General features: G+C 43.8%; 1 protein-coding gene across 4 annotated transcripts in view; it reads right to left on the minus strand.

The window, feature by feature from the left end:
- Positions 1 to 519: 519 nt before the first annotated feature.
- ARSK (arylsulfatase family member K) overlaps positions 520 to 24,507 on the minus strand; it is a 51,973-nt gene continuing 27,985 nt past the window's right edge. For all 4 annotated transcript variants that reach the window (XM_083151768.1, XM_083151764.1, XM_083151765.1 and 1 more), the window contains 5 exons: positions 20,564 to 20,846; positions 18,395 to 18,566; positions 14,370 to 14,594; positions 11,348 to 11,575; positions 520 to 1,229 (listed from right to left, as the gene is read on the minus strand). In XM_083151768.1, the coding sequence (XP_083007894.1) occupies positions 919 to 1,229; positions 11,348 to 11,575; positions 14,370 to 14,594; positions 18,395 to 18,566; positions 20,564 to 20,846 (1,219 nt within the window). In that variant the 3' untranslated portion in view covers positions 520 to 918. The remainder of the gene's footprint in view (positions 1,230 to 11,347; positions 11,576 to 14,369; positions 14,595 to 18,394; positions 18,567 to 20,563; positions 20,847 to 24,507) is intronic.

Raw genomic sequence — 24,507 nt, forward strand, 5'->3', positions numbered from 1 at the left:
ATTACATGTGATGGTTTGAAGCAGCTTTTTTTTACATTGATCAGACTGCATTTACAGCATGTCATATATTAGAGTGTACTGGGTGTTCCGGGTAGTTGAACAGTCAACTTTTCACTGCAGGTCAGGACTAGTAGCCTCTATGGGGCATTTTTTAGGGGACCGTGCACTGACCAGACCAGGGTTGCATTTGACTTTAACTGTATGGTCCCACAATCATGGTCTACCCATTATACTGATATAATAAGCACATTCTGTCTAGAACCAGCCTGGGGCACACTGGATATTTTTTTGCGTTATTTATTTAGAACACTGTGTATGGGAAGGATTTACTTTTATTAAAAGTATAGTATGAGATAATGGGTGAGATTTAATAGGATGAGAGTTTCAGAAAGTGAGAGATTTGGTGAGAAATCTCCAGTTTTTTTAAAGCGGCAATCATTTATATTGCAAAATCAAACTGGGTTTGCAGTGTAAATGATTGCCGCTTTAAAAAAACTGGAGATTTCTTACCAAATCTCTCACTTTCTGCATCTCTCATCCTATTAAATCTCACCCCTGATTTCTGTCAGCTCTAAGTAGGTGCAGAATGCACAGTGGGGTATGGCCAGGCAGACAAGGAATGCCCTTGTATTAAAATAACCCTGCTCCACAGATTTGTTTTCCCTTCAAAACAAGACATCAAAAAGTTTCTTTATTTTTTACATTTCCAGTCACTGTAGAATGATGACAACATTCATTATCTGATATACAGCCACCCATTTCCCTATCAATCCACGTGAAACACTATTACCTCTTGAATTATCTACAGTAAACAGCAACCAGTTCCTTGTTTTAAAAATAGCATTATGGACAAGTTTTAAGCTAGATTCCTTCCAGTGACCAAAGTACTGTCCACTAATAATTATTACACGGAACATGCTATGTGATAGAAAGGAGTCTAGTTATAGGAAGGTCATTATTTGCCCTCTCTAGCCACCGATCAATTGCTCGTGCATAGGCTTTTGGTCTCTTGTTCCAGTCTAGATGCCACCTCAAGTTGGAGATGACATTTGTATAATTACTTCCTAGACTTGCTCTCCAGGTGATAAATTGTTCCTTGTTGTACCTGTGGACAGAGGCAGATACCTCCTTATAATCTATAACTGAGCGAAGCTTCTTATCCATAGAGAGAGCGGTCTCAGGAAACAGTACTGCAACATTTCTTAGCTCATCTGGGTCAACTGATAAATCTGAAAACATAAAATAATGAGGGTTAATCATTAAAAAGGGGAATTGTACCCGTATTATCTACATAATGGGCAGGAGGGGTCATACGCCGCAATGAGTACACAATTCTCATGAGTTTCTGGATGTTTGTGGAGGAGAAAAGGTTTGCACTGGGCAATGGGAACATTTGGGTGTTCCGTACAAGTATGGAGTATGAGTGTATCTTAGTTTTGTGGAGCAGTGCAAAAATGGTATCTCCTCTTACAGGGCAAAATTTAAAAGTCACATTTGCATTGCCAGGGCACATTTATAGGGGCTTGAAGTACAGAAGGTGGCACACAATCATTTCCACTCCACAAAAATAACTTGTTGCAGCACCTTTGAACTGGCACAGATGGAAACTTGTCCTATGCTTTAAATGGGGCACCTAGTTATATATAGGCGGAAAAGCATAGTTCTGACAGTATTTTTGTCCAAACCAAAGCTTCAAACATAAACAGAATTGACACAGGTAGTAAAGTTAATAATGCTTATGAGAGAGGAACACAGAATAGATAACTATAAGGGAGGAGGAATTAATAAAGTTATATACTGTAGGACTTATTTATCATAAGCAGCCCCATTTTTGGAATAAGTATGATTTTTTTAATTTTATCACTACAATTTATGAGAAAAATTTTGGCGAGGAAAGTTAGCGATACTCTGGTGATTCTGCCCCAAGAGAAGGAGTTAACAGTTTTTCTGAGCCTTACTACTTTCATAAGCCGGCTTGCCAGGTGGTAAGTTAATAATTAAAATCAACACATTAGAAGTAAAAACCAAATTTTTTTTTTCAAAAGTTTAATAAAAAATAAATATAAATGGTTATATAATAATGTAATGAAGTATAGGAGGACTTCTTGTACTGTATACTTTGGTTTCTCAATGCACAAAATGTGAATTGTCATACTAAGGGGGTATTCAATCTGGGGCCACGGCTGTCGAGCTTGCTCGACAGCCGTGACCCTTTCCCATTCTCGGTCTGCTCGACTGAGAACACGCAGGCGGGATCCAATGTCCCTCCTGCAGTGGGAGTGGGATTTGAAGGGGACGTGGCCGCGAGTTGCGGCCGGGAAGAGGTGAGCTGCGCCCGAGAGCTCGTCACTTCCCGGCCGTTCCCGGCAGAACGAGTCCGACTGCTTGTGAAGTCGGGCGCGTTCTGCCGAGCTCCCCTGTTGAATGCTGTCGGGGAAGAATAGGGCCTGGAGGCCATCTCCCCGTGAGGAGATGGTCGCCGGTGATTGAATACCCCCCTTAATGGTAATAAGCCATAAAATGCCAGCTTTTAATGGAGGAGGTTTTGGCTTGATGCAGGCGTGACATTTGCTACAGCTTTATGCTTATGCGGTGGCTGATGTTCTGCATACTGGGAATCCTGCTTGCAGTGGCACAAATCCCATCTAGGTATATCTTTAAATGCACTCTCATACTCACCTTCACAACTTGTTCCAGCCTTATGTAACCACAGTTTCTCCATCTGTACATGGCATCCTATGTGATCGGTGTCAGCAACATGCCTATGCCTGGCTAGCAACTCCCTGTTACCTACCAAGAGTGACCACTCAAATCCACTTTCTTCATTTCCATGCAGTAACCATTCTGAGCAAACTTACTATATTGACCATGTGCATCTTACATCAATACTGCGCCCAGCTCTGAATCAGTCTCCTAATTGCTACAGCCCTATTTAATAATGAGACTCAAATGTAGTTAACACACTATGGGCGATATTCAGTTTGAACGGACTGTTTTTCCGATTGTCAGAAAAATCATCATGGTTGGAAAACACGTGGACCTGCAAAATACTCACTGATCCACGTGCTTTAGTTGAAAACGCATTCATTTTCCACTATTTTCCACAGATTTTATAACACAGCCAAAATTGCATTGGTGAAAAAAATGGTCTGGATTTTTTGGCCTTTGGACATAATTGAATACCCCCTATTAAGTAAATTTACCAAAAGTCTATTTTAATTAATTTACAAATTTATCTAAATCGATGTTGTGTTTCAGGAGCTAATTTGCACATTTAATAACAGACAGGTTTTAATATTGATTTTTAAGTGTTAGTAGTTGTGCAATTTGGGATGCAGTTACAATCCCGGCGGTCGGGATCCCGGCGTTCAGAATCCCGACGCCGGAATCCCGACCGCCGAAATGCCGACACATTCTCCCTCCGTGGGTGTCTACGACACCCCTGGAGGGAGAATAAATTAGTGTGCCAAGCGTAGCGAGGCACCGGGCCCGCTGCGTGGCGAGCGCAGCGAGCCTGCAAGGGGGGGCGATCCACGTCCCCCCCTTGTCGGCATTTCGGCTGTCGGGATTCCGGCGTCGGGATTCTGAACGCCGGGATCCAATACTGAATCCGTGCAATTTAGCCCCTGAATAAAACAATATTGATTTAGACCGATTTGTAATTGACTTTAAGAAATTTACTACAAAGCCTTTGGTCCAGTTTCTGAAAACGTATAAGATCTTTGGTGATTAATCTGCCAACTTGTGACATTATACTTAGAATAGAACTTGAGGAACTTGTAAGGTCTAATATGTAATTGTTTATAGGGTACAATCAAATCAGTGATTACTTCAGGTTTTATGTACTGCATTTGTAAAGCACTGAAATCAGAGGTTTATTTATAACTGGTACAAGGGGAAGCCCCCTCCGCACACACTGCACCCATTTTTTAATACTTCCCCCTCGCGAGTCCCCAGATAATGGCATCAGAGTTGTGACAATCTTTCAGAGGTCTGTGCAGGCAGTAGCGCTGTAGAACTCAGAATATATTGTGCGGTGCACTGCAGCCGGCGCCAGAAAGGAGCGGTCCCGAACAGAGGAGGCTGCCCACGGGCCTCCTAAAATATATTCATTATTACTATGGGGGAAGTTTATCAAATGGAAATTTCCATGTATGTTTTGTGCCAGAAATTTCCATGTACAGTTTGTTGCCAGTAGATCTACTGGCACAAAACAATGCACAAATAAATATAGTAATAAAAACTCTAGAGAACTAACATAATGAGAACACTAATATGCAATTATTTCTGCAAATAAATGTATGCCATATTCTGCAATTACATAAACACACAATTATGCTGCTGTAATAATTACATTTGCTACGTTTAAACGGTAATTATATATCACTGGTGAATTGTTACAAAAATAAGAATCAAACAAGTTACTGTACATCTCGTTTTTATATATGCTGCACTTAGCATAATGGGGTAGGATAATGTAGGATGCATAGGATATTGTATGTTCCTAATATGGTGCATTTTTTGATCACCAATGGCAATGTGGGTTTCTGATGATTACAACACATATGCCAATGCACTGTAATTATTAAAATAAAACACTTTTCAACTAAAATTAAGAGAGCTCAAGCAATCTAATTGTATACTATGAAAGAAGAAAGTGTAGGGGTGATTTAAGAAATGAATGGGACTGAGTGAAAGATTAGTGCATATTACACCCACAGTGTTAAAGTAATTCCTGAATTATTTAGTGGTTTTGGCTCCCCTCTGCTAGCTTTGGTCTGCTCTGTAGCCCTGAGTTAGCAACAGCCACTGGTTATTACATTTTATATACTGTGATCTTTAGCATAGCAGGTAAACAGCATACCAGGTTAACAGCTTGGCAAACAAGGTTACAGCATCGCAAGGTTTTCCACAGATTTCACAATCAAAGTCCATAATGTAATATTACATTACCTGCCTATCACCCAGCTGATTTTCAGCATTGGGAGTAATGACTTGAACAAACATATAACAGGAAGCCACAGGTGCTGCTAATCAGCCAAACCTTGATCACATCAGTTTAGGAAACCTGGACTGAATCTAATTTTCCTGCTGCTGCTCTAAACTCTGGACTGGTTCTTCCACATTGCCCTAATATTGAAATATACTGTCCTTGCCACAATACATTTTTTTTTATATCACAGTTATTTCTATACCTAGCTTAATCAATTGAAGCATAGATTATTCTTGGCATATGCTTATACAGTAATGCTTTGATTTTTATTTAAGTAATATCATCCAGATGTAATTAGTTAGAGTAAAAGCTCTGTACAGAATGAGCAATATATTTCTCAATATATTGCTGAGCGATGTATTGCACAGTGTTCAGTTTTCATCAGCGACCAGAGAAGGAGACTGTCTGCCGGGGAAAACAGCTGATTGCACGAGCATGCTCCTCCAACCAGCGATCACCCCAGGGCTGGTGGCGGGAGCGCGCCCCCGGGAACAGGCACTTCGTACACACGGTCGCTTAGCAACCATATCATCGTCGATATAGGCTACAATCGCTCCGTGTGTATGGGGCTATGGCCCTTATTCAGATCTGATCGCAGTACATATTTGTTCTCAAAATGGGCAAAACCATGTCCACTGCAGGTGGGACAGATGTAACCTGTGCAGAGAGTTAGATTTGGGTCAGTTATTTTGTTTATGTGCAGGGTAAATGCTGGCTGCATTATTTTTACACTGCAATTTAGATTTCAGTTTCAACACACCCCACCCAAATTTAACTCTCTCTGCACATGTTACATCTGCCCCACCTGCAGTGCACATGGCACATGCCCATTTTGAGAACACATTTTTTAGAGCAATCAGATCTGAATAAGGGCCTATATGTATTAGGAGAATATGTGACTAATGACAGTCCTTTGAGATGATATCTTAATTTATAACAGTTGTATTACGCTTCAGAAAAGTATAGATTTAAGTTAACGTTATTATAAAAAAGTTAAAATTCTGTCCCTCTATGATATAAAAATGATACAATCATTGTCAACTTTTACAACATGCAGGGTGGAAAAAACAATCTTAATTAATTAGGTGTTTTACCCAGAATTATGTTTCTTAAATGTATTACTGGATAGTACAGAATTTCAGTGGCGGATTAGCTACAGGGCGATAGGGGCGGTCGCCCCGGGGCCCCCACACATCTGGGGGCCCCCAAACCCACCACCCCACTGCTGCGGCGGCAGGTCACGGGTGGCAGGCAACGGGGGTTTGGCAGAGCAGGGTGGGTAGCGTTGGCGGGCAGGGGGACCCTACGGCATATGCGAAGTCAGCGGGGCTCTGATTGGCAGCTGAGAGGCGGGCTATATGAGCGGGGAAGCGTTGCTGCGTTACACTGTGAGCGGTGGCAGGCGCGCGCGCGACCGGGACACAGTGCAGAACCCCTCTTCACCCCAGCTGCCAGATCTCGCTGCCTGACTGCCTGTCACCCACCCTCCCACTGCCCAGGTACGGGGAAGGGGGGTGGGGAGATGACACCTCCATCCGGCAGGGGGGGGGGGAGCTGATGGAGGTGTCATCTACCCATGGAGGCACAGACCTTTTTGTGCAGGGCCCCCACACACATTAATCCGGCCCCCGTACTGTGGAACTACAAGTGCCAGCGGGCCCTTTAATGCCCCACATGCTGCGACTTGTGGTTCTCCAAGTCCCAGCATGCGGGGGAGGCTTGCTGGGACTCATAGTTCCACGGTATAAGACAATAGTTTTTCATCTTTTTTTTACACCAAATATCAGCTCGATGCCCACAGCCCAGGGGCATCGAGGACAGCCCCGGGCTTTAGCATGGGGAGGTAAGTTCTGGGGGGGGGGGGCCTTCTTTGGGGGGGTCCCCACTCCCTGAGGACCCCTGCCCATGCTGACTGGTCAGGGGGATGAATGCTTTGGCCGGGGGGACTTGTATAAAAAGTCTCCCCCCGGCTGTGGCATTACCCTGCTGGCTGGTTGGGCCCGGTGCTGGTTCTTGAAATACGGGGGACCCATACTCATTTTGTCCCCCGTATTTTGGGAACCAGGACCGGCCCTTGAGCCTGGTGCTGGTTTTGTAAAATCCAGGGGACCTCTATCTGTTCTGCCCCGTGATTTTATGAAACCAGGACCGGCTCTTTGAGCACGGGGCTGGTTATGCTCTGGAGGGGGGACCTCACGCCGTTTTTTTTTTTCACTTTTATGTTAAACCAAAATCGCACATTTTCATGACTTAAAAATCGCTCTAGATCGCATTTTATTGCGCTATTTTGCCACAAATTCGCATCTCATTAAATATGCGAAAATCGGCCCAATAATGCGATTTAAAAAATTGCGATTTTGAGCGATTCATAAACATGCCTAAAAATCGCCCCCTATTAAATTTCGCCCTGTGAGTCCTGATCAGCGGCAGCCGCCGGAGTGTGGGATGGCTGCTGCTGTGAAATTTGTAAGTGACATTTTAATATATGGCCCCCGAAGGATTTCTCCCCATTACAAATGGCCCTTGCCACAAAAAAGGTTCCCCACTCCTGTTCTAAACAAACTAATACCACTGTAGACCATAAAAGAAGGGATGCAACATACACATTTGAGCAGGACAAGGTGCCAATTTGTGGGAGCCAAATTTGTTCATGACCAGCCAGGGAGTAAGGTGGCAGCCAGGGGAGCTTGTATAAAACGTGTCCTCCGGCTGTGGTATTGCTGGCTGTTAGAGCCCAAAATATGCAGTTTGGGGCCCGAAATAACGTGAAGGATCACGAAATATGCCAAATTATGCCGTTTTTGTTTTTCATTTTACAGATGTAGCGTCTTTAATTCTTGCAGCGGCTGGTTGTAGATTCGACAGCCGCCAGCACCCACCAGCCGCCGGACGGGGACGTGTGCGCACGAGACACGCGTGCGTCCCCTTACTACGGAGCTCCCCGCCGTCCCCGCCACCCGATTCCACCTCCCCGCTCCCCCCCTAACCCTGCCCATCTCCCTGAAGCGGAGACGGGCAGGGTTCGCATCCCCCGCCAACAGGAAACTGGGACGCTTGCGTGTCCCAGTCAGATGGAGCGCTGGTTTACGAGAGGGGGCGGTCTGACAAAAGGCACTCCATCTGTAACTTTGAAACACTTTTTTGGACAGAACCATGCAGAGCTCTCACTGATTTGTACATAGTTCTATCAAACTCACCTGCCAGAAGCAGGTCTATTTTTTTGGAGATTTTTAGTCATGCTTAGGGCGCGATATGAAAATTCTCACCCTATCACATTTGTGATTTTGATGTTTTCAATGAGAAAACATCTGGTTGAGATTTTCGAAGTGCGATATTTTGGACACGACAAAATGTGTGATTTTTATTTGGCCCCAAAACTCCTCCCAATCCCCCCCCCCCCCCAAGATAGGTCTCCAAGATTTTTCAGATCTGTCCATGGTAGTGTCACTTAAATGGATCTCTTAAATATTTATCCTTGTTCACATGCATCTTATATTCATATTTACAGAGCAGCAATAGTTAAATTGCATTTATAAATTAAAAAATATGATGGAAATAACATTCTTGTGAATGGAGTACTTAGATGCACTGGCTCAGTAGGAAAGTGTCACTAGTAACTGTTTTAGAATGATCACACAGTGGCTAGAAGAAATTGGCATTCAAAGCCATGCTTAATAACTATAATGAGAGGCGACTTATCCTGGCTTTATCTCCAGGTGTTCTTATCTCTGATAAGTGCATTTAGATTTCAAAGTTAAAATTACCTGCTCCAAGTTAAATTAACCCATACACATAATCTGCATTTCCTAGGATACAAGTTGCCATAGCAACAAAAATATCCATCTACACAGTCTATGGCATGGTTTAAAATGTAATTTTTTTAAGATAATCACAAAGTTAATGGCATTAATTATGCTTTAATGCACTCCAAGAAACATACTGCTTACTAGGTGGTTAAGCTAAAGGTATGAGTGTTTGAAAGATTCTATCCACTAAATACCTTGATACACAATGGAAGATGTGTGCATTGATGTTGGTGACCAATTTCCTTTGAACTTCCCTAGTGTCCTGGATGAAAGATAATGTGCATACACACTGAATGATGTGACAAACAATGAACGACCTAGCTAGATGCTATAGCTTTTTGTGAAAGATATAAACGGAATTGGCGAACAACCTCGATGAACAAACTACAGGACCACACATGGTCGTTCGTAGCAAAAAACGCTGGCTGATATTTTGACCGATATCGTTCAGAAGGACCAAAATTAAAGATATTGGTAAAAAAATCATCTAGTATGTACAGTACCTTAACTGTTCACAAACTGTATGGCAAGGTGATAATACAGGTTGAGCATCCCTTATCCATAATGCTCGGGATCAGAAGAATTTTGGATAATGGATTTAACACTTCCGGTGCCCAGGAGAAGGTATGGCTCCAGAGATTGGGCCAGAGAGGGCCTAGCTTTGTCCACAGGCCTCACTGTCTATCCCAGGCCCCTGGCTTCACTGACTCTCCCCCCCCCCCCAGCCCCCCAACCTCCCAGCCTCATGGACTCTCTCTCTCCCTTCCCCCGGCCGCTGCCTGTGCTGCCCGCGCTGGCTCTCCCTACAGGAGGATGGCCTGGTGAGGCCTTCAAGATGGCGCCGCAAATGGCTGTCTAGGAACTGTGCACTCAGCAATATGTATCCCGTGTCTCCCGTGTTATAACTGCACTGTCCCTGCTACAATAGTGGTGTCTTTGCTCATGCTGTCACCTGCCTGGCTGCTGCAATGACCAGTGGCGGTGTGTGTTCTCTCTGTGTGTTAAGTGTACTGTCTCTGCTTGTATTATTACCTACCCGGCTGCGAGGGGACGCGGATACCTGTGAAGGTATCCGCGTCCGCTCGCCACACTTTCTATTCTCAACTCCACGCCAACGTGGATAGTAGGGGTATGAAAAGGTGGGAAGACACGTACCGCCGCCGCTCGCCACGCTTCGGGTTGGCGTCAATACCGGGGTGGCGTTAACAATGGGGGGCATTTGAAACATCAGGGGGGTTTTCTATGAAAATGGGGTGTTTTGGGGCATTTTACATTAAAATCAATGCAACATCTGGTCTCAGGGACCATTTCACATTGATTCCAATGTAAAAATCGGGTCGATCGAATCGCATGCGATTTGGTTGACACGATTTTTCCGACCCGATGCTTACAATCAAAATCTGTGGCGCCGTGCTAGGAAACAAGTACCGTATATACTGTATAGGACCGGATCCAGAATTGCACACAATTTGCCTGTGAACGGATCTCACAGTTTTTTAGCAAAGTTTGTACACGTCATCCCTTGCTTTAACAATTTAGGACAATTATGGTCAATTCCTACGATTCTCTGTCAGATCTCTGCTTGTAACTGAGTTGGAGTTACTGCGTGGCCAAGGTGCATTTACATGCAGATACATTTTCTGAAGGTGTGTTGACCAAACAGCAGAGGTAAGCTTATGCAGAAATCTGAATGTCTTACATCAAGGATCTGGCTTGTGTAAGTGTTGATGATGATGACTCTGCAACTCTCAATACAGTCCGAAATCTGTATTTAAGTATGGTATCTAATCAATATAAGTAGTTAATCAGAACCACAAAGTTACTTAAAAAAAGGTATCTTAATTGGTCACATTCTACTACACTGATATCTTTAACTGCAACAGGAAGAAGTTTCCCACAGTAACTCAAGAGGAGCCAAGAGTACATAGAACAAGAAGTGATATGGGCTTAATCCATCAAACTGAAAACTTGTCTTAACCCTTTGAGTGCCACCATCTCTGTGAGAGATGTGCAAAATATCCGATAACAATGCCAGTGTCGTTCACATTTGTTATATAAATTCAAATAAAAAATCTTGTGTAAAAAAAGATAATATTTCCTATATAAGGTAAACATTACAGGTCGTTATGATGAATAAAAATGTTTGCTTGGCAATTGTCACACATATTTTGACAAATTCACTGGGTTAATTAAGGGTCAGCAACTACTAATTAAAAGCCACAAAACAGATACAGTAGGACAATAGTGTAATCTTCTCTTGGACCCTTCTGTAGAGACATAGTCATGCTGAGATGGGATATACATCACCTGTGTCGCTTTAGGATACTGAGTCCAAACGTTGATCTGCTATTGTTACTACTGTATTTATTGGACTTCCCATGGACGTATTGTGGCACATCTAAATCTACCATCACAAAAATCCATATTTATGTTTATGGGTTCCTTCTTACTTACAGAAATATTAATCTCACATAACCAGCAGTGCATATACAGTAGGAAAACAAACAAAATCATATCATAGAAATAATACCCAGAGCAATCAACCTACCGAACAGCTGTGGAGGGACGGAACCACCATCTGCATATGCAATGTACTTCCAGGTATCTTCTCTTAGCATGTAGGTTGAGGCATTTGCATCGGACCCATGAAACTGACTGAGAGCCCAGTTTGGACGCATGTCAGCATCTGGGAATAAATCATTGTCTGACCTTGCGCTTAATAATGGCATTAGGGAGAAGCCACTTATGTTTTGGGGACTGGAAACTCCAGCAATTTCTATAACAGAGAGAGAAGACGCACATTAAACGGTAAGCGATTTTGCTATGATGAATTGTACTGAAATATAATTGAAACACTACTCAAACACTAATTCAACACTCCACTGAGACAGCACTGACTAAAGTGGTGAATGATCTGGTAACGGCTAAGTCTAAAGGCCATTACTCATTACTTATTCTTCTTGATCTTTCTGCTGCATTTGACACCGTCGATCACTCTCTTCTCTTACAAACACTACACTCCCTAGGTCTTAATGATACAGCCCTTTCCTGGTTCACATCTTACCTATCTGATCGCTCTTTCAGTGTTCACTTCTCTAACTCTACTTCCTCTTCATTACCTCTGTCAGTCAGAGTTCCGCAAGGTTCAGTCTTAGGTCCTCTGCTCTTCTCAATCTATACCTCCTCTCTTGGCAAACTAATCAGCTCTTTCGGATTTCAGTATCACTTGTATGCTGATGATACTCAAATGTATCTATCAACCCCAGAGTTGTCACCAGTGGTTTTGGGTCGAGTTTCTGATTGTCTCTCTGCCATCTCATCTTGGATGTCTTGTTGCCAACTCAAACTCAATATTTCCAAAACGGAATTACTTATATTCCCGCCAACTAAGAACAGTTACCATCCTGACATCTCCATCGCTGTTGACAACTCGATAATCTACCCTACCCCACAAGCTCGTTGCTTAGGGGTCATCCTCGACTCTGAACTGTCCTTTCTTCCCCACATTCAATCTGTCTCCAAATCATGTTACATGCATCTAAAAAACATATCCAAAATACGACCCTATCTCACACAAGACACTACCAAATCTCTTATCCATGCACTCATTATATCCCGCATTGATTATTGCAATAGTCTCCTAACTGGTCTTCCCAAGAACAGACTCTCACCACTGCAATCAATTTTAAATGCTGCTGCTAGGCTGATCTTCCTTGCAAGACGCTCATCGTCTGCTGATCCGCTCTGCCAGTCCCTCCATTGGTTGCCTGTATATTACCGTATTCAATATAAAACACTTCTACTTGCTTATAAAGCTATTAACCATACTGCACCAGCATATATCTCTGCACTTATCACAAAATATCTCCCATCTCGACCACTACGCTCTACACAAGATCTGCGTCTCTCTTCTGCACGGATCACTAGCTCCCATTCATTATTACAGGACTTTCATCGGGCTGCTCCCATCCTATGGAATGCCCTTCCACGCACATTAAGACTCTCCACCAGTCTCCAAACTTTCAAGCGTTCCCTGAAAACTCACCTCTTCAGGCAAGCCTATCATATTTAAGTTCTACATGCATAACCCTCCGAGGCACTTATGTATTATATAGCTTCCCTTCTGGATTTGTAACTGCTATGCTATTACTGGTGCCTGTCCTTATGTTTCCCCTCTATATCCCTATAGATTGTAAGCTTGCAGCAGGGCCCTCCTACCTCCAAGTCTGTCTGTTGTTACCCAGTTTGTCTTATCACTGTCTACTATTGTAAAGCGCAACGGAATCTGCTGCGCTATATAAGAAACTGTAAATAAATAAATAAATAACACAGATGAGATGGGTGAAGTAATTTTTATGGACATGTTAAAGGTCCTTTAACATGTACGGAGTGCAAGACAACCTCGGTTTGATACGCATGCGGCTTGCATTCTACTCTTAGGAGGTCATTCTGGTTGACTTTGCAAGTCAACTAAACGGCGCCTGCATGAACATCCACCCATCGCACACAAGCAGATTTTCCCCACGCGCATAAACATTCATTTACAACTTGCGTGCGGGGCAGAAACTATATGATGGTCGCCGGTACGGGAAGAGGGTTGGCAGCTGACATCCGGTGACATAAGCTACCCGCCCCCGGCACCCATGTCACAGGCAAATTACCATGGCAACGCTCAGCGGTTTCATGGGGATGCCCATGGGCGTGACCCGTGTCCGCCGACCCACACCCCCCTGCCCGTACGATCAGGCTGGCGACTATACAAGTCTCCGTGTCCGTTTGCACAGATGGCCTGCACATGCGCAGTCCACCACCATTGCTCACCGTTGTGAATTCGCAACATCCACCAGAATGACCTCCTTAGTGCATTGTGTGTGGGTAAGCGGAGAGGTGATATAATTAGTTAATAGTTAACATTACTTAAATCGTCCAACCAAGCATTATATAAAACTTTATAAGGATTTCTGCAAACATTCCACATGGAATAACCACATTTATAGTTTAAATTAAACATTAGATAGAGGGAACATTAGAGCTGTTATAATCAGACATGACCCTTTGGGTGTGGATTATTAGGTCGACAGTGTCTAGATCGACAGTGAATAGGTCGACTACCATTAGTCAACACATGAAAAAGGTCAACATGCACTAGTCGACATTGACAAAAAAAGTGAACATAAGGAAAAGGTTGACATGAAATGTTCTACACAGGAAAATTTCAAAGTGTTTCTTCATGCTTTTTTGTGCCTCGGTCAACATGTGTTGACACGGGACTGCCAATTAAAGTAACGCATACCCTGGCATGGCTCGCTTTGCATACCATTCTTAATAATAATCAACATGGATTGTGAAGTATGAAAAAGCAGTTTCAAAGAAAAAAATCATGAAAAACTTTACTGGCATGTGAACCTTTTTGCCTGTGTAGACCTTATGTCAATGTGGACCTACTGCATGTCAACCTTTTGAACTATTGTAAAGGATCACTTCCCCAATTTGCCCCTTCTGTAACTGACTGTGTCAGTGACCAATGAGTAGCAACTATTTGGCGGCTTATTAGTTCTAACACAACCTACCAAGCATGGTGGGGTAGAGGTCCACCAGAGAGACAATATTTGATATTCTTTGCCCAGGTTTTATATTGGGACCCATTATTAGAAGTGGAATGTGGGAACTTCCTTCATACATGCTCATTTTGTAAAACTGTCGGTGTTCCATAGCAAGTTCTCCGTGGTCTGATGTGAACAAAACATACGTAGAATTTAAAAGTCCAGTGTCAGTGAGTGCTGAAATGATTTCACCTGAAAAAGAAGACAATTAGAAACTTGTTTTTGTTCATTAGTTCATTGAGACTTAGAACTGTATGTTGTATTAAGTGATTTACTCCAAATTTATAATATACAGATGTAGTGGGATTCATCTTTGCAGGTGATGGCGATGGCGTCGCCATCGCCATCCCCTGCCCCACCGCCATCTGTATGCCGGAAGGGGACGCGCGCGCACGAGGTGCGCGCACGTCCCCTTCCGACGATGCTGCCCTCGGTCGCCCGGTGCCCACACCGGGCGACCGCACCCCCCCACAGTGGCCAGAGGTCCCCCCCAGCCCCCTCGAGCGGGAGGTGGACAGTATTGCGTCCGCCTCGCCGCCCGGATACTGAGACGCGCGTGCGTGGGGGATGCACGCGCGTCTCAGTCAGATAGAGGAGCCGTGTTGCTGGCGATCCGCCAGCAGCATGCTGCTGGCGGATCGCCAGCAACAACAAGGCCGGCTACATCTGCAGAACAGTAATTTTCAACCTTTTTACCTTACAGCATATTAAATAAGATTTTTAAATTGCCAAGGCACACCATGAGGTCGTCACAGGGCAAAACACATTGGCCCCCACAGGAAAAAAATGAAACCTATTGCCCCCCATATGAAAAACAATCACACTGGTCCCCATAGGTAACAAAAATAAAATATATTGGCCCTTTTAAATGAAAAGAAGAGACCAGTAAATAACAGTTGAACTGGTGGTGGCTGTAAACTGGTTTGGGCATCTCTAATTCTGGAGGCTTGAGAACAGCTCAAGGCACACTAGTGTGCGACGGCACAGTGGTTGAAATACACTGATATAGAACAATACAGTACAGGTTGAGTATCCCGTATCCGAATATCCGTTATCCAAATTATTCCGAAAACCATACATTCCAGAAAGTGCAAAAAAAAATTGTTTTTGCTAAAAACTCACTGGGGACATTTGTAGCAGCACTGCTGAGGACATGTATATAAAACTAGCACTATATATGTACAAGAAAATGATTGCTTGACATTCAAATTCAATATCTATACACAAATTTTGTTTCATGTTTTGAAACCTTGTTTTTTGAACAAATAAAATATATTTGTGTGCATTTCATGTGTTTGATGAGTTTATACAGCATAAATGCAAGATACTTCAAAATACATCATTGAAATATTAAAATATTCCGAAATACGGAATAATCCGTTATCCAAAATTCTCCTGGTCCCGAGCATTTTGGATACGGGATACTCAACCTGTATATGCATGTACCATTTGCTGAATATGATAGTATCACATGAGCTGCATGCTTTACATTTCCAAATGGTATCCTTACACAGATACTGCCATTCTGCCCTGTGCTTGGCCTTACCAGACAAAGGGTTGGTAGACCACAGTTATTGCACTATCCTTAGAAGGAAAACCATAGAATGTCACTGTTATAGTATTATTCCTTAGCTGTGCTACAAACAAACATAATGACATACATTTAAATGTTCAGACACATTAGGAGAGAGAACCCCATCATAGGCTTGAAATAGTGGTACTGTGGGAAAGCCTGTTATGATATTCTAGTTCAGCATCTGTGTAACCATGGGCCTTATTCTGGTTGGTGCGGCCGGGCCGTACGCGTACGTTCCGGGGTTTTTAATGATCTGCGCATGCGTACCATCTCCAATGCGCAGGCGCGAACACTCCACAACGCTTACGGACGGGTCTCTCCGTGCGAAAAAACCTGTACGCGAGAGTACGGTCATTGGGGGCGGCATAGGGGCGTGTTGAGGGGAGCGGCCGAAATAATGAGGGAAAATGGGCGTAAACATGGGCGTACACATGGGTGTGCACAAAAAATGAGCGGTGCTACTACCGCTCGATCGGCTAAAGCACTGTTCATTTCGGACACAAAACAGGCGGCCGCCAACCGCCACCTCAGACCACCCCTACAGATACAGCATGCCTGCGTGCGCCTGGGTTTGCTAATTTACGCTGATTACTACTCAAACACATACACCTGAATGTAATAAGCAATGCTGCAGTCTATTAAGTCCAAACCATTATTTCACTACCTGCAAGCCACACACAGCACTGAAACACCTTGGAAGCTTATCTTTCTATACTTCTCTACATTTAAAGGTTTGTTTAATTTAAGGTAAGAATCTTTTTAAGACCTGCTTATATATGCTAAGGTAGGTATTTGTTAAACAGTTATACACATTCACTACGTGCTTTCATAGACTTTACACAGTAGCACACTCAATCTACACAAGTCGACATGTTTTCAACGTTTTCACTGAACATCAACATAAGTTGATCTAAAAGTAACAGCAATGTGGGGACACATAGATAGTGATTAAAATGCAACATTAGAACATAATAAATATACATGTAAGGAGGGTTAAAATTTATTTTTATTAGGGTGTTCATTAAGGTAGACAATTGAGGTAATATAAAACAATAATTGAATAACAATTAGAATAATTCATTTAATTGCCTTAATCATAGGTGAAAGGCTAGATTAGCAGGTTCATATATGTGAAGGGTATGCCAGCGTGCACGGACGTACGCTCACTCTCATGAGCGGTGACACACGCTGAGTTTTCCATTGAAAACAATAGAGACCCATCCGTGCACGGTGGCGTACGCTCAGATAGCCGCAAGAAGTCGGTGGGAAGACGGACGAGAGACGTCCGTAAACGGGGGCGTACGCTCTGTTGTACGCCAGTTGTCGGAGTCTAAGGGCTGATCCGTCCGTGTGCGTTGGCGTACGCTCAATTGTACGCCACTCCCCTTCGACGTTGTTTCTGGCCGTACGTATGCGGCAGATTTGTGGGTGGACTTAACCGCAATGGCCGCGTACAGAGAGCGTACGTTAATATGGAACGTACGCACGTTTGGCCGCACCAACCAGAATAACCCCCCATGTACCAACTAATGGGCATAATTCAGACTTGTATTTGTTCTCAAAATGGGCAAAACCAAGTGCACTGCAGGTGTGGCAAATGTAACATGTGCAGTGAGAGTTAAGCTTGGTACACACTAGTAGTTATAACTGCAGATATATTTATAGACGGATCTGGCAGCTTGTTCATCATACACACTGCCCGATCCGCCAAGTGAGCGCCGAAACAGCTTTAGATGCAGTATATTGGGCATCGGCCGTGTTGCACAGCCGATGCGATATATCTGTGAACTGCACTGTTCACAGATATATCGATGGTAAACACTGCCTTGTGCGTATGCCCCATAACCTATGCGCATTTAACATTTGCCCTATCTGCAATGCACATGGTTTTGCCCATTTTCAGAACAATTTTGTCGTGCGATCAGGTCTGAATTAGGCCCAATGATACTTGTTATGCACCTCTCCTGAAATATAATTTAGGGAGAACATTGAATGAAAGAAACATTTATACAGTATATCAAATTTATATATAACAGTAATATACTGTATTTGATATAAAATGATATAAAATGTGGAATACAGTATCTAGCTAAAGCACAGCACTGATTTATAAAGTTTATATAGCAGAATTTATGGTTTGTACCAGGTTTATTATATCCTGCTATATAACAGAATAATGTATTCCATATATCTAATAAAGGCCCTTATTCAGATCTGATCGCAGTACAAATTTGATCTCAAATTTAACTCTCTCTGCACATGTTACATCTGCCCCACCTGCAGTACACATGGTTTTGCCCATTTTGAGAACAAATTTGTGCTGCGATCAGATCTGAATAAGGGCCAAAGTCTTTAAATAATACTGTCAAGATGTTACTTGCACTGGGTACAAGATGTGGGCATTGATAGGACTTACCCATTATACCATCTGTTTCTGCACACATGGCATAATAAGAAGCTCTTATATTGCGGATCTCCTGCTCTGTGAAATGGCCAGTGCAGTTCTTGGTATAGGCTGAATAGTAGTCCACTGGATGCATGCTTTGTACTGGTAACCATATAGGAATGGTAACCTTGTCATACGAGACCTGCAGTAAAAAGCTTTATTTTTGCATGGTAGTATTATTTTATGATTATTCAGCCTGAACTATAAATACCCATTACAAGCACACTATGGGGTAAATGATAGAGCATGCGAGTTGCAGGTCCGCGCGAGTTGCAGGTCAGCGTGAGTTGCAGGTCTGCGTGAGTTTTGGTGGCTAGATTTATAGCAGCAATCATTTAAAAGGCAAAATCAGGTTGGTCTTCTTTCCTTTTAAATGATTGCAGCATCATCATCACAGATAATAGTGCTGACTAGTGTGCAGTGAGTGCTGTATATGGGTGATGTGCTGTGCATGCTGAAGTGCTGTGTATAGTGATGTGCTGTATATGGGTGATGTGCTGAGGTGCTGTATGGCTCACCGACAATCGGGATTCTGGTGGCCGTTTCTCCGATATCGGAATCCCGACTTACACAGGCTATTTTCCCTCTTTCTCTGCACATATTTATACCCTTTTTTTGTTTATACATCCAATTGTATATACTAAGGAAGAAATGTAATAAAATGGGAGTTCTATTTCACATGACATGTTGCTATGGGCAACAAATCAGAAATGATCTATTAGCTTCAAGAAGGTGCTAATTAAATAAGAAGTAGATTCTGTAAATGTCCCCCTAAATCTTATTTGGCTATTTATGCCTTAGAGACATAATATGTACATGTTTCTGCATTATCTTTGTTCCCATGGTCGCCTGTTTGGCCTTCATTACTGTTTATTGCGTTAAATGCTATCTCAGCTCATGTGTTTATGTACAAACTAAGACCAGCAATCATCGTCCATTCTGTATGTGTGAAAACTGAACATTTTACACCTACTGTATAAGTCTTATTGCTAGAACAACTTATAATGTACAGTAGATAGCAGTTCAATATATGAATATGTCTACAGTTAATCACACCCTGCAGAGACACAAACACTAATCTCTACACACTTTTGCTATGGAACACACATACACCCCCAAAATGTTTGGGGAAGGGGGGGGGGGTATGTGTGTGCAAAAAACAGTCTAAAGTCGATGGGGGATTGTTGGCATTGCCTCCCCCCACCTCAGCAGCAGCACACACCTACAGCATGTGCTGTGCTGGCAGCAGGCTCAACATGAGCTCTCACACTGTCAGTAAGACACTCATGCTGAGCCTGCTGCTGTAGGTGTGTGCTGCTGCTGCCCGGGAGGGGGCAGACCAGGGCCCCTCCAGTAAGCCCGGGCCTGGATAATTAGTACCCGCTCCTCACCCCCCTCTCGGTGGCCTTGCATATCCCCACCAGGGATGAGCCGTTAGTGCTCTACTGCTCCTGAGGCTCCCGTTGAGGACTAGCCTCTCCTGTGCTTTCCGGGCTCTCTCCACTACAGTTAGGCTTACTGCTTTTCACCTGCCAGCCATCTCGCCCCAGATGGTGGACTACACCAGTGTTTTTTGTTCAATATAAGTATGTTTACTTACCATTCACACCTAGACCCGTCATCATTGAGGAGTACATATACCAGGAGGAGATCATCATCAAGCCTGTGGATCCTACTGCATATATCGTGTAGAGGACACACTAGCAGCCTCCACTGGTGCCAAGAAAAGCAGCCCACTCAGCCACAGCCCACACCTGTAGTAAAGATGGCACAGTCCCTGGAATCCTTTCACCAAATCCTGGTTATCTTTTTTTGAACACCCAAACAGTACAGTTGAATGCCACCAGCAGCCAGCTGAGTTAATAAGCAATTGTCAGCAGAGTGGAACATGGTACCAGAACAAGAAATGCCCAGGAAGTGAACCCTAGGGGCCAGATGTAATAGCCTCCGAGTTCTGAGGTTATTTTAAAGGGGCAATCCTTTACAAGGCAATACCACACCTTGTAAAGGATTGCCCCTTTAAAAAACCCTCCCGCACGGCCCGCAGGTCTCAGAGGCTATTAAATCTGGCCCTATATGTTTTATGATGCTTTTATACATGAACTGTAGAGATTACATTATCAATATAACGCAACCTACCTTTTGGAGCCAGTAAGGAGATGTTAAAAATGTTGATGAACCAAAATTCTCTCCCATGCATTCTGTAGGATAGGGGTGGGGTAAATTTAATCCCAAATATAGAACAAAGGGTTGTGAGGAATTCCTGGCTTGCTGTCTTAACCAGCTGGTTGCGAGATCTGTATTCTTCCAATCATCCTGCATTATGCGAACTTGAGTCTTGTTCGCAGTGAGATTTGCCATGGGGCGACCTTCTTGACTGAGTAGAAATGGCACATCCCTTGTCCAGGCTTCCACGCGGTTACTGAAAGCAGACCTTACAGTCAGGAAGATGGCTATTCATATCATTTATGTATAGGGAAGAATTAGGACTCAGTCCTGTCGGGGGTCAGTGGTTGGGGAGGCAGTGGCTAGTATCCAAGCCACATTGACATACACATATATATATATTTACGTGATCATTGGTATTGTATCAGAACAGCCCCAGTATGTGACACTGGTTGGCTCAACCAAGATAAGCAACAGAAGCCGGTTCTCCTGTCCCAGGTGCGTGCTTCAATAGTTACCCTTCACCACGTTGCTAAGGTTCATCCCATCCTGCCATGTGCCCAGCCAGGTCCAGCCTTCCTTTGTCTGTGCCATCCCACACCATGTCAGCCCCGGGCCCCACAATTTCTGATTCTGATGGAAGCCTTGATGTTGCTTATTTGACCAAGAAGTCTTCCGGGCCCCGGTAAAAAAATTGGGGTGTGGCCTGATTGCAGGAGGCGTGGTCCTGTCCCCTTAGTGAATTTTTTTTTATTTTTTTATTTCAACAGAAGCCGATCAGTGGGACAATGGGATCACCCTCCCCCCTCAGCAGCCTCGCTGCAGCACAGCACACTACAGCGTGTGCAGTGCTGACAACATGAGCTTTGCATACGCTGTCACATGCTGATAGCATGCTGAGCTCATGCTGATGCTGTGGCTGCTACTGCCTGTGAGGGAGGGAGAGGAGGTCCGACCAGAGTACCCGCTCCACCACCCCTCTCGGCGGTCATGAATACAGTACACGAATACCCTAAACCTGATTCTCTAAACATTAAACCTAAAGGGTAAGGATGGGTCATATGGTTCTTATCTGCCATCAAATTATGTTACTACAGTATGTACAGTAATTTTGACTGTATTTATAAAGGCACCACAAGTGGTTTGCAGCGCCGTACATAGGGCACACATTGCAACAATACAGGGTAACATTTCAGTAACTGAAAAATGAAAACAGAGCACAGGTAACAATTAGCAGCTCAAATCTCCGGACACAATACAGCTGAGATGTAGGGAAGGGAAACGAGTAATTGGCATGCTACAAGGGGCTGGCAGGTGTTACAAGAGATGAACGGTTCTGAGTCAGAGTAGAAGCGGTTATAGACAGTCACTGGAAAGCGCTAGAAGTGAAATATGAGAGAATAGGACTGTAACCGGGCACTGAAAACTCACCTATTCATCAAAGCGTACCGCCCACTTGCTTGCACCTCATGTAATCTGTCTGTCTCCCCTTCCTACTAGATTGTAAACTCCTCCGAGCAGGGCCCTCTTCCCTCCTGTTGTCAAAGCCCTCGTCTCTTCACATTTCACTCACAGCTCTCCTATACTCCAACACTCAGTGACCATCTTTGTCCACATACTCATCTCCATCATTGTCCTCAAGCCCCTAGTAGTATGGTAATTGAGTCCTCACTACTTACAGTATACAGTATTTAAGCTGTAATGTGTATTGATCTGTGGTGCTCTTTACCTGTACTCTATTTTGTTTCTTATTCAATGTAATACTAAGTTTTGTCTCCCTGTACTGTTCCTTTGTACGGTGCTGCGAAACACTTGTGGCGCCTTATAAATAAAATTACAATAATAATAATAATAATAAGGAAAGGGGGAAGAGAACCCTGTTTCAACGAGCTTACAATCTATAGATTGGCTACTTTAGGCAATGCAATATGGGAGTAATTCAGACCTGCTCACTAGGTAAACGCCTCCCCACCAAACGTCCTCTCACCCCGCTGCGAGCGAATGTGTACGCTTACACATCGCATGTACCCTCACTGTTTTCATGGGCCCGCACATGTACAGCTGGGGGAACTCTGCCATCACCCTCTGGTTGCCAATCAGGCAGTGAACGCCTCGGCAAGTGCAAAAACTCGCCAAAGGCGTTTGCCGCAGCGTTTACACGTGCAGATTATTGCATTTATATTATGTGCGAACCCTCACCATCAGGAACGGGGCCGAATTCTGACCTGTGCAAACATGTCTAAATCGGCCCCCTGTGTTATTTTTTGTCGTGTTGAGGATTTTATATGGCCTTCAATATATTCATCCAGCTACAATACATGGTGTTTTCTACCTTGTGACAATGCACATCCATCAATGAATAACCTAAGAGAAATCTAAAGGAGTGAGGTTAAACAGAACTCAGTCAAATTTCAAAAGAAACCAGAAAACATCTAAAAATAGCATTTGTATTCAGTGCAAGTAAGGGCACGCCTGCACATGTATTTCTGTTCCATATTGCCCTGTAATAAAAGGCATCAGCGTTTCAATTTTATTTTTCACTTCTATTTCTTCTTTAGGGGGGATGTGATCCTCCGCCGCTATTCCCGACGGGCAGTGGCGTAGCTACATATGTGGCAGACCCTGCGGTCGCTTGGGGGAGCGGCATCAATGGGGTCTGTGGTGGGCGCCGCTGGCTGAACTGACAGGCGACCCAGGCAGCAGTGAGCGCTGAGCTGGTCCTGCTCCATGCATATGTAATGAGCAGGGTCCCAGTGCAGTGCATATTGAATGAGCGGGTCCCCGCCTCATGCATATGTAATGAGCGGAACCCACTCAGCCAGCAGCGCCCCTAGTCCATCGCCTTGCCCCTTCTTGGGGGGAGTCGGAATTTTTTTTTGGTGGGGGGGGGGGGGGGGGGGGGGGGAGAAAAATTTCTAGCTACGCCACTGCCGACGGGGGAAATAGCGGCAGGGCCCTATTCAATGCTGACTTTACTGACAGCATTGAAGAGGGATCACGGCAGAACGAGCCAGACTCTAAAAGCAGTTGGGCCCATTCTGCCAATAACCGACATGGGTTGTCGTGATTCCGGCCACAGATCGACAATCCATGGCCCTTTTAATGGACATGGGTTAGGATCACGGCTGTGGGGAGGGAACGACAGTCGTGCTCCGTAATTGCATCCCCCCCTTAATAAACATATAAAAAGCTCTTGTGTCTAAACTTTAAAAACCCTATCACAGATTATGGGGGTATTCAATATGGGATTCCCAACAGTCGCAATCTCGGACCGTTTTCACCCAGTCTGACTGAACTTGACAGGCAGAATTCAATGTTCCAGCTTCTGAGTGTCGGAAAGTGGGTGTGTCGGCATATACGGCTGTGAATTTGACAATCCGCGGCTGTTTCCGACAAAACATAACCAACTTGTTTTGAAGTCAGATCTGTTTTGTCGGAATCCGCCTTCAATGTTATCGGAAACAGCAAATAGAAATAACATTCGACATTGAATACCCCCTAAAATGACGATCATTATACTATTTAATCCAAAAGATCGGCATTATTGGCGCAGTATTCTATCTGTGAAAGTATATAATTTTAGATATTTTTTTGTGCCACAAAATGACATGATGAAAACATAATCCATTCTGTTTGAACTGCAAGGGCACGGTCTCCTTCAAAATTATTAATAATTAATTTAACCACCTGTACGGAGGAAGTTTTACTGTCGGTTTATAAACAGATGTAGACGCACTCATCATTACTGCGCCAAGTGCCACCTGCAACATTTGGCGCACTCCCATTACCGCACTTGTGCGTCTAGTTCGCACCTGCGGCTCATAGAAAAGCATTGAGCAGCGATGATGCAGTGTATTTATTATAAAGTTTGCCCATACATGTGTCATAAATAATATGCCGCCATATTTATTATAAAT

Source organism: Crinia signifera, chromosome 1 (genome assembly GCF_055691185.1).
Source record: "Crinia signifera chromosome 1, ASM5569118v1, whole genome shotgun sequence".
Classification (NCBI taxonomy): Eukaryota; Metazoa; Chordata; class Amphibia; order Anura; family Myobatrachidae; genus Crinia; species Crinia signifera.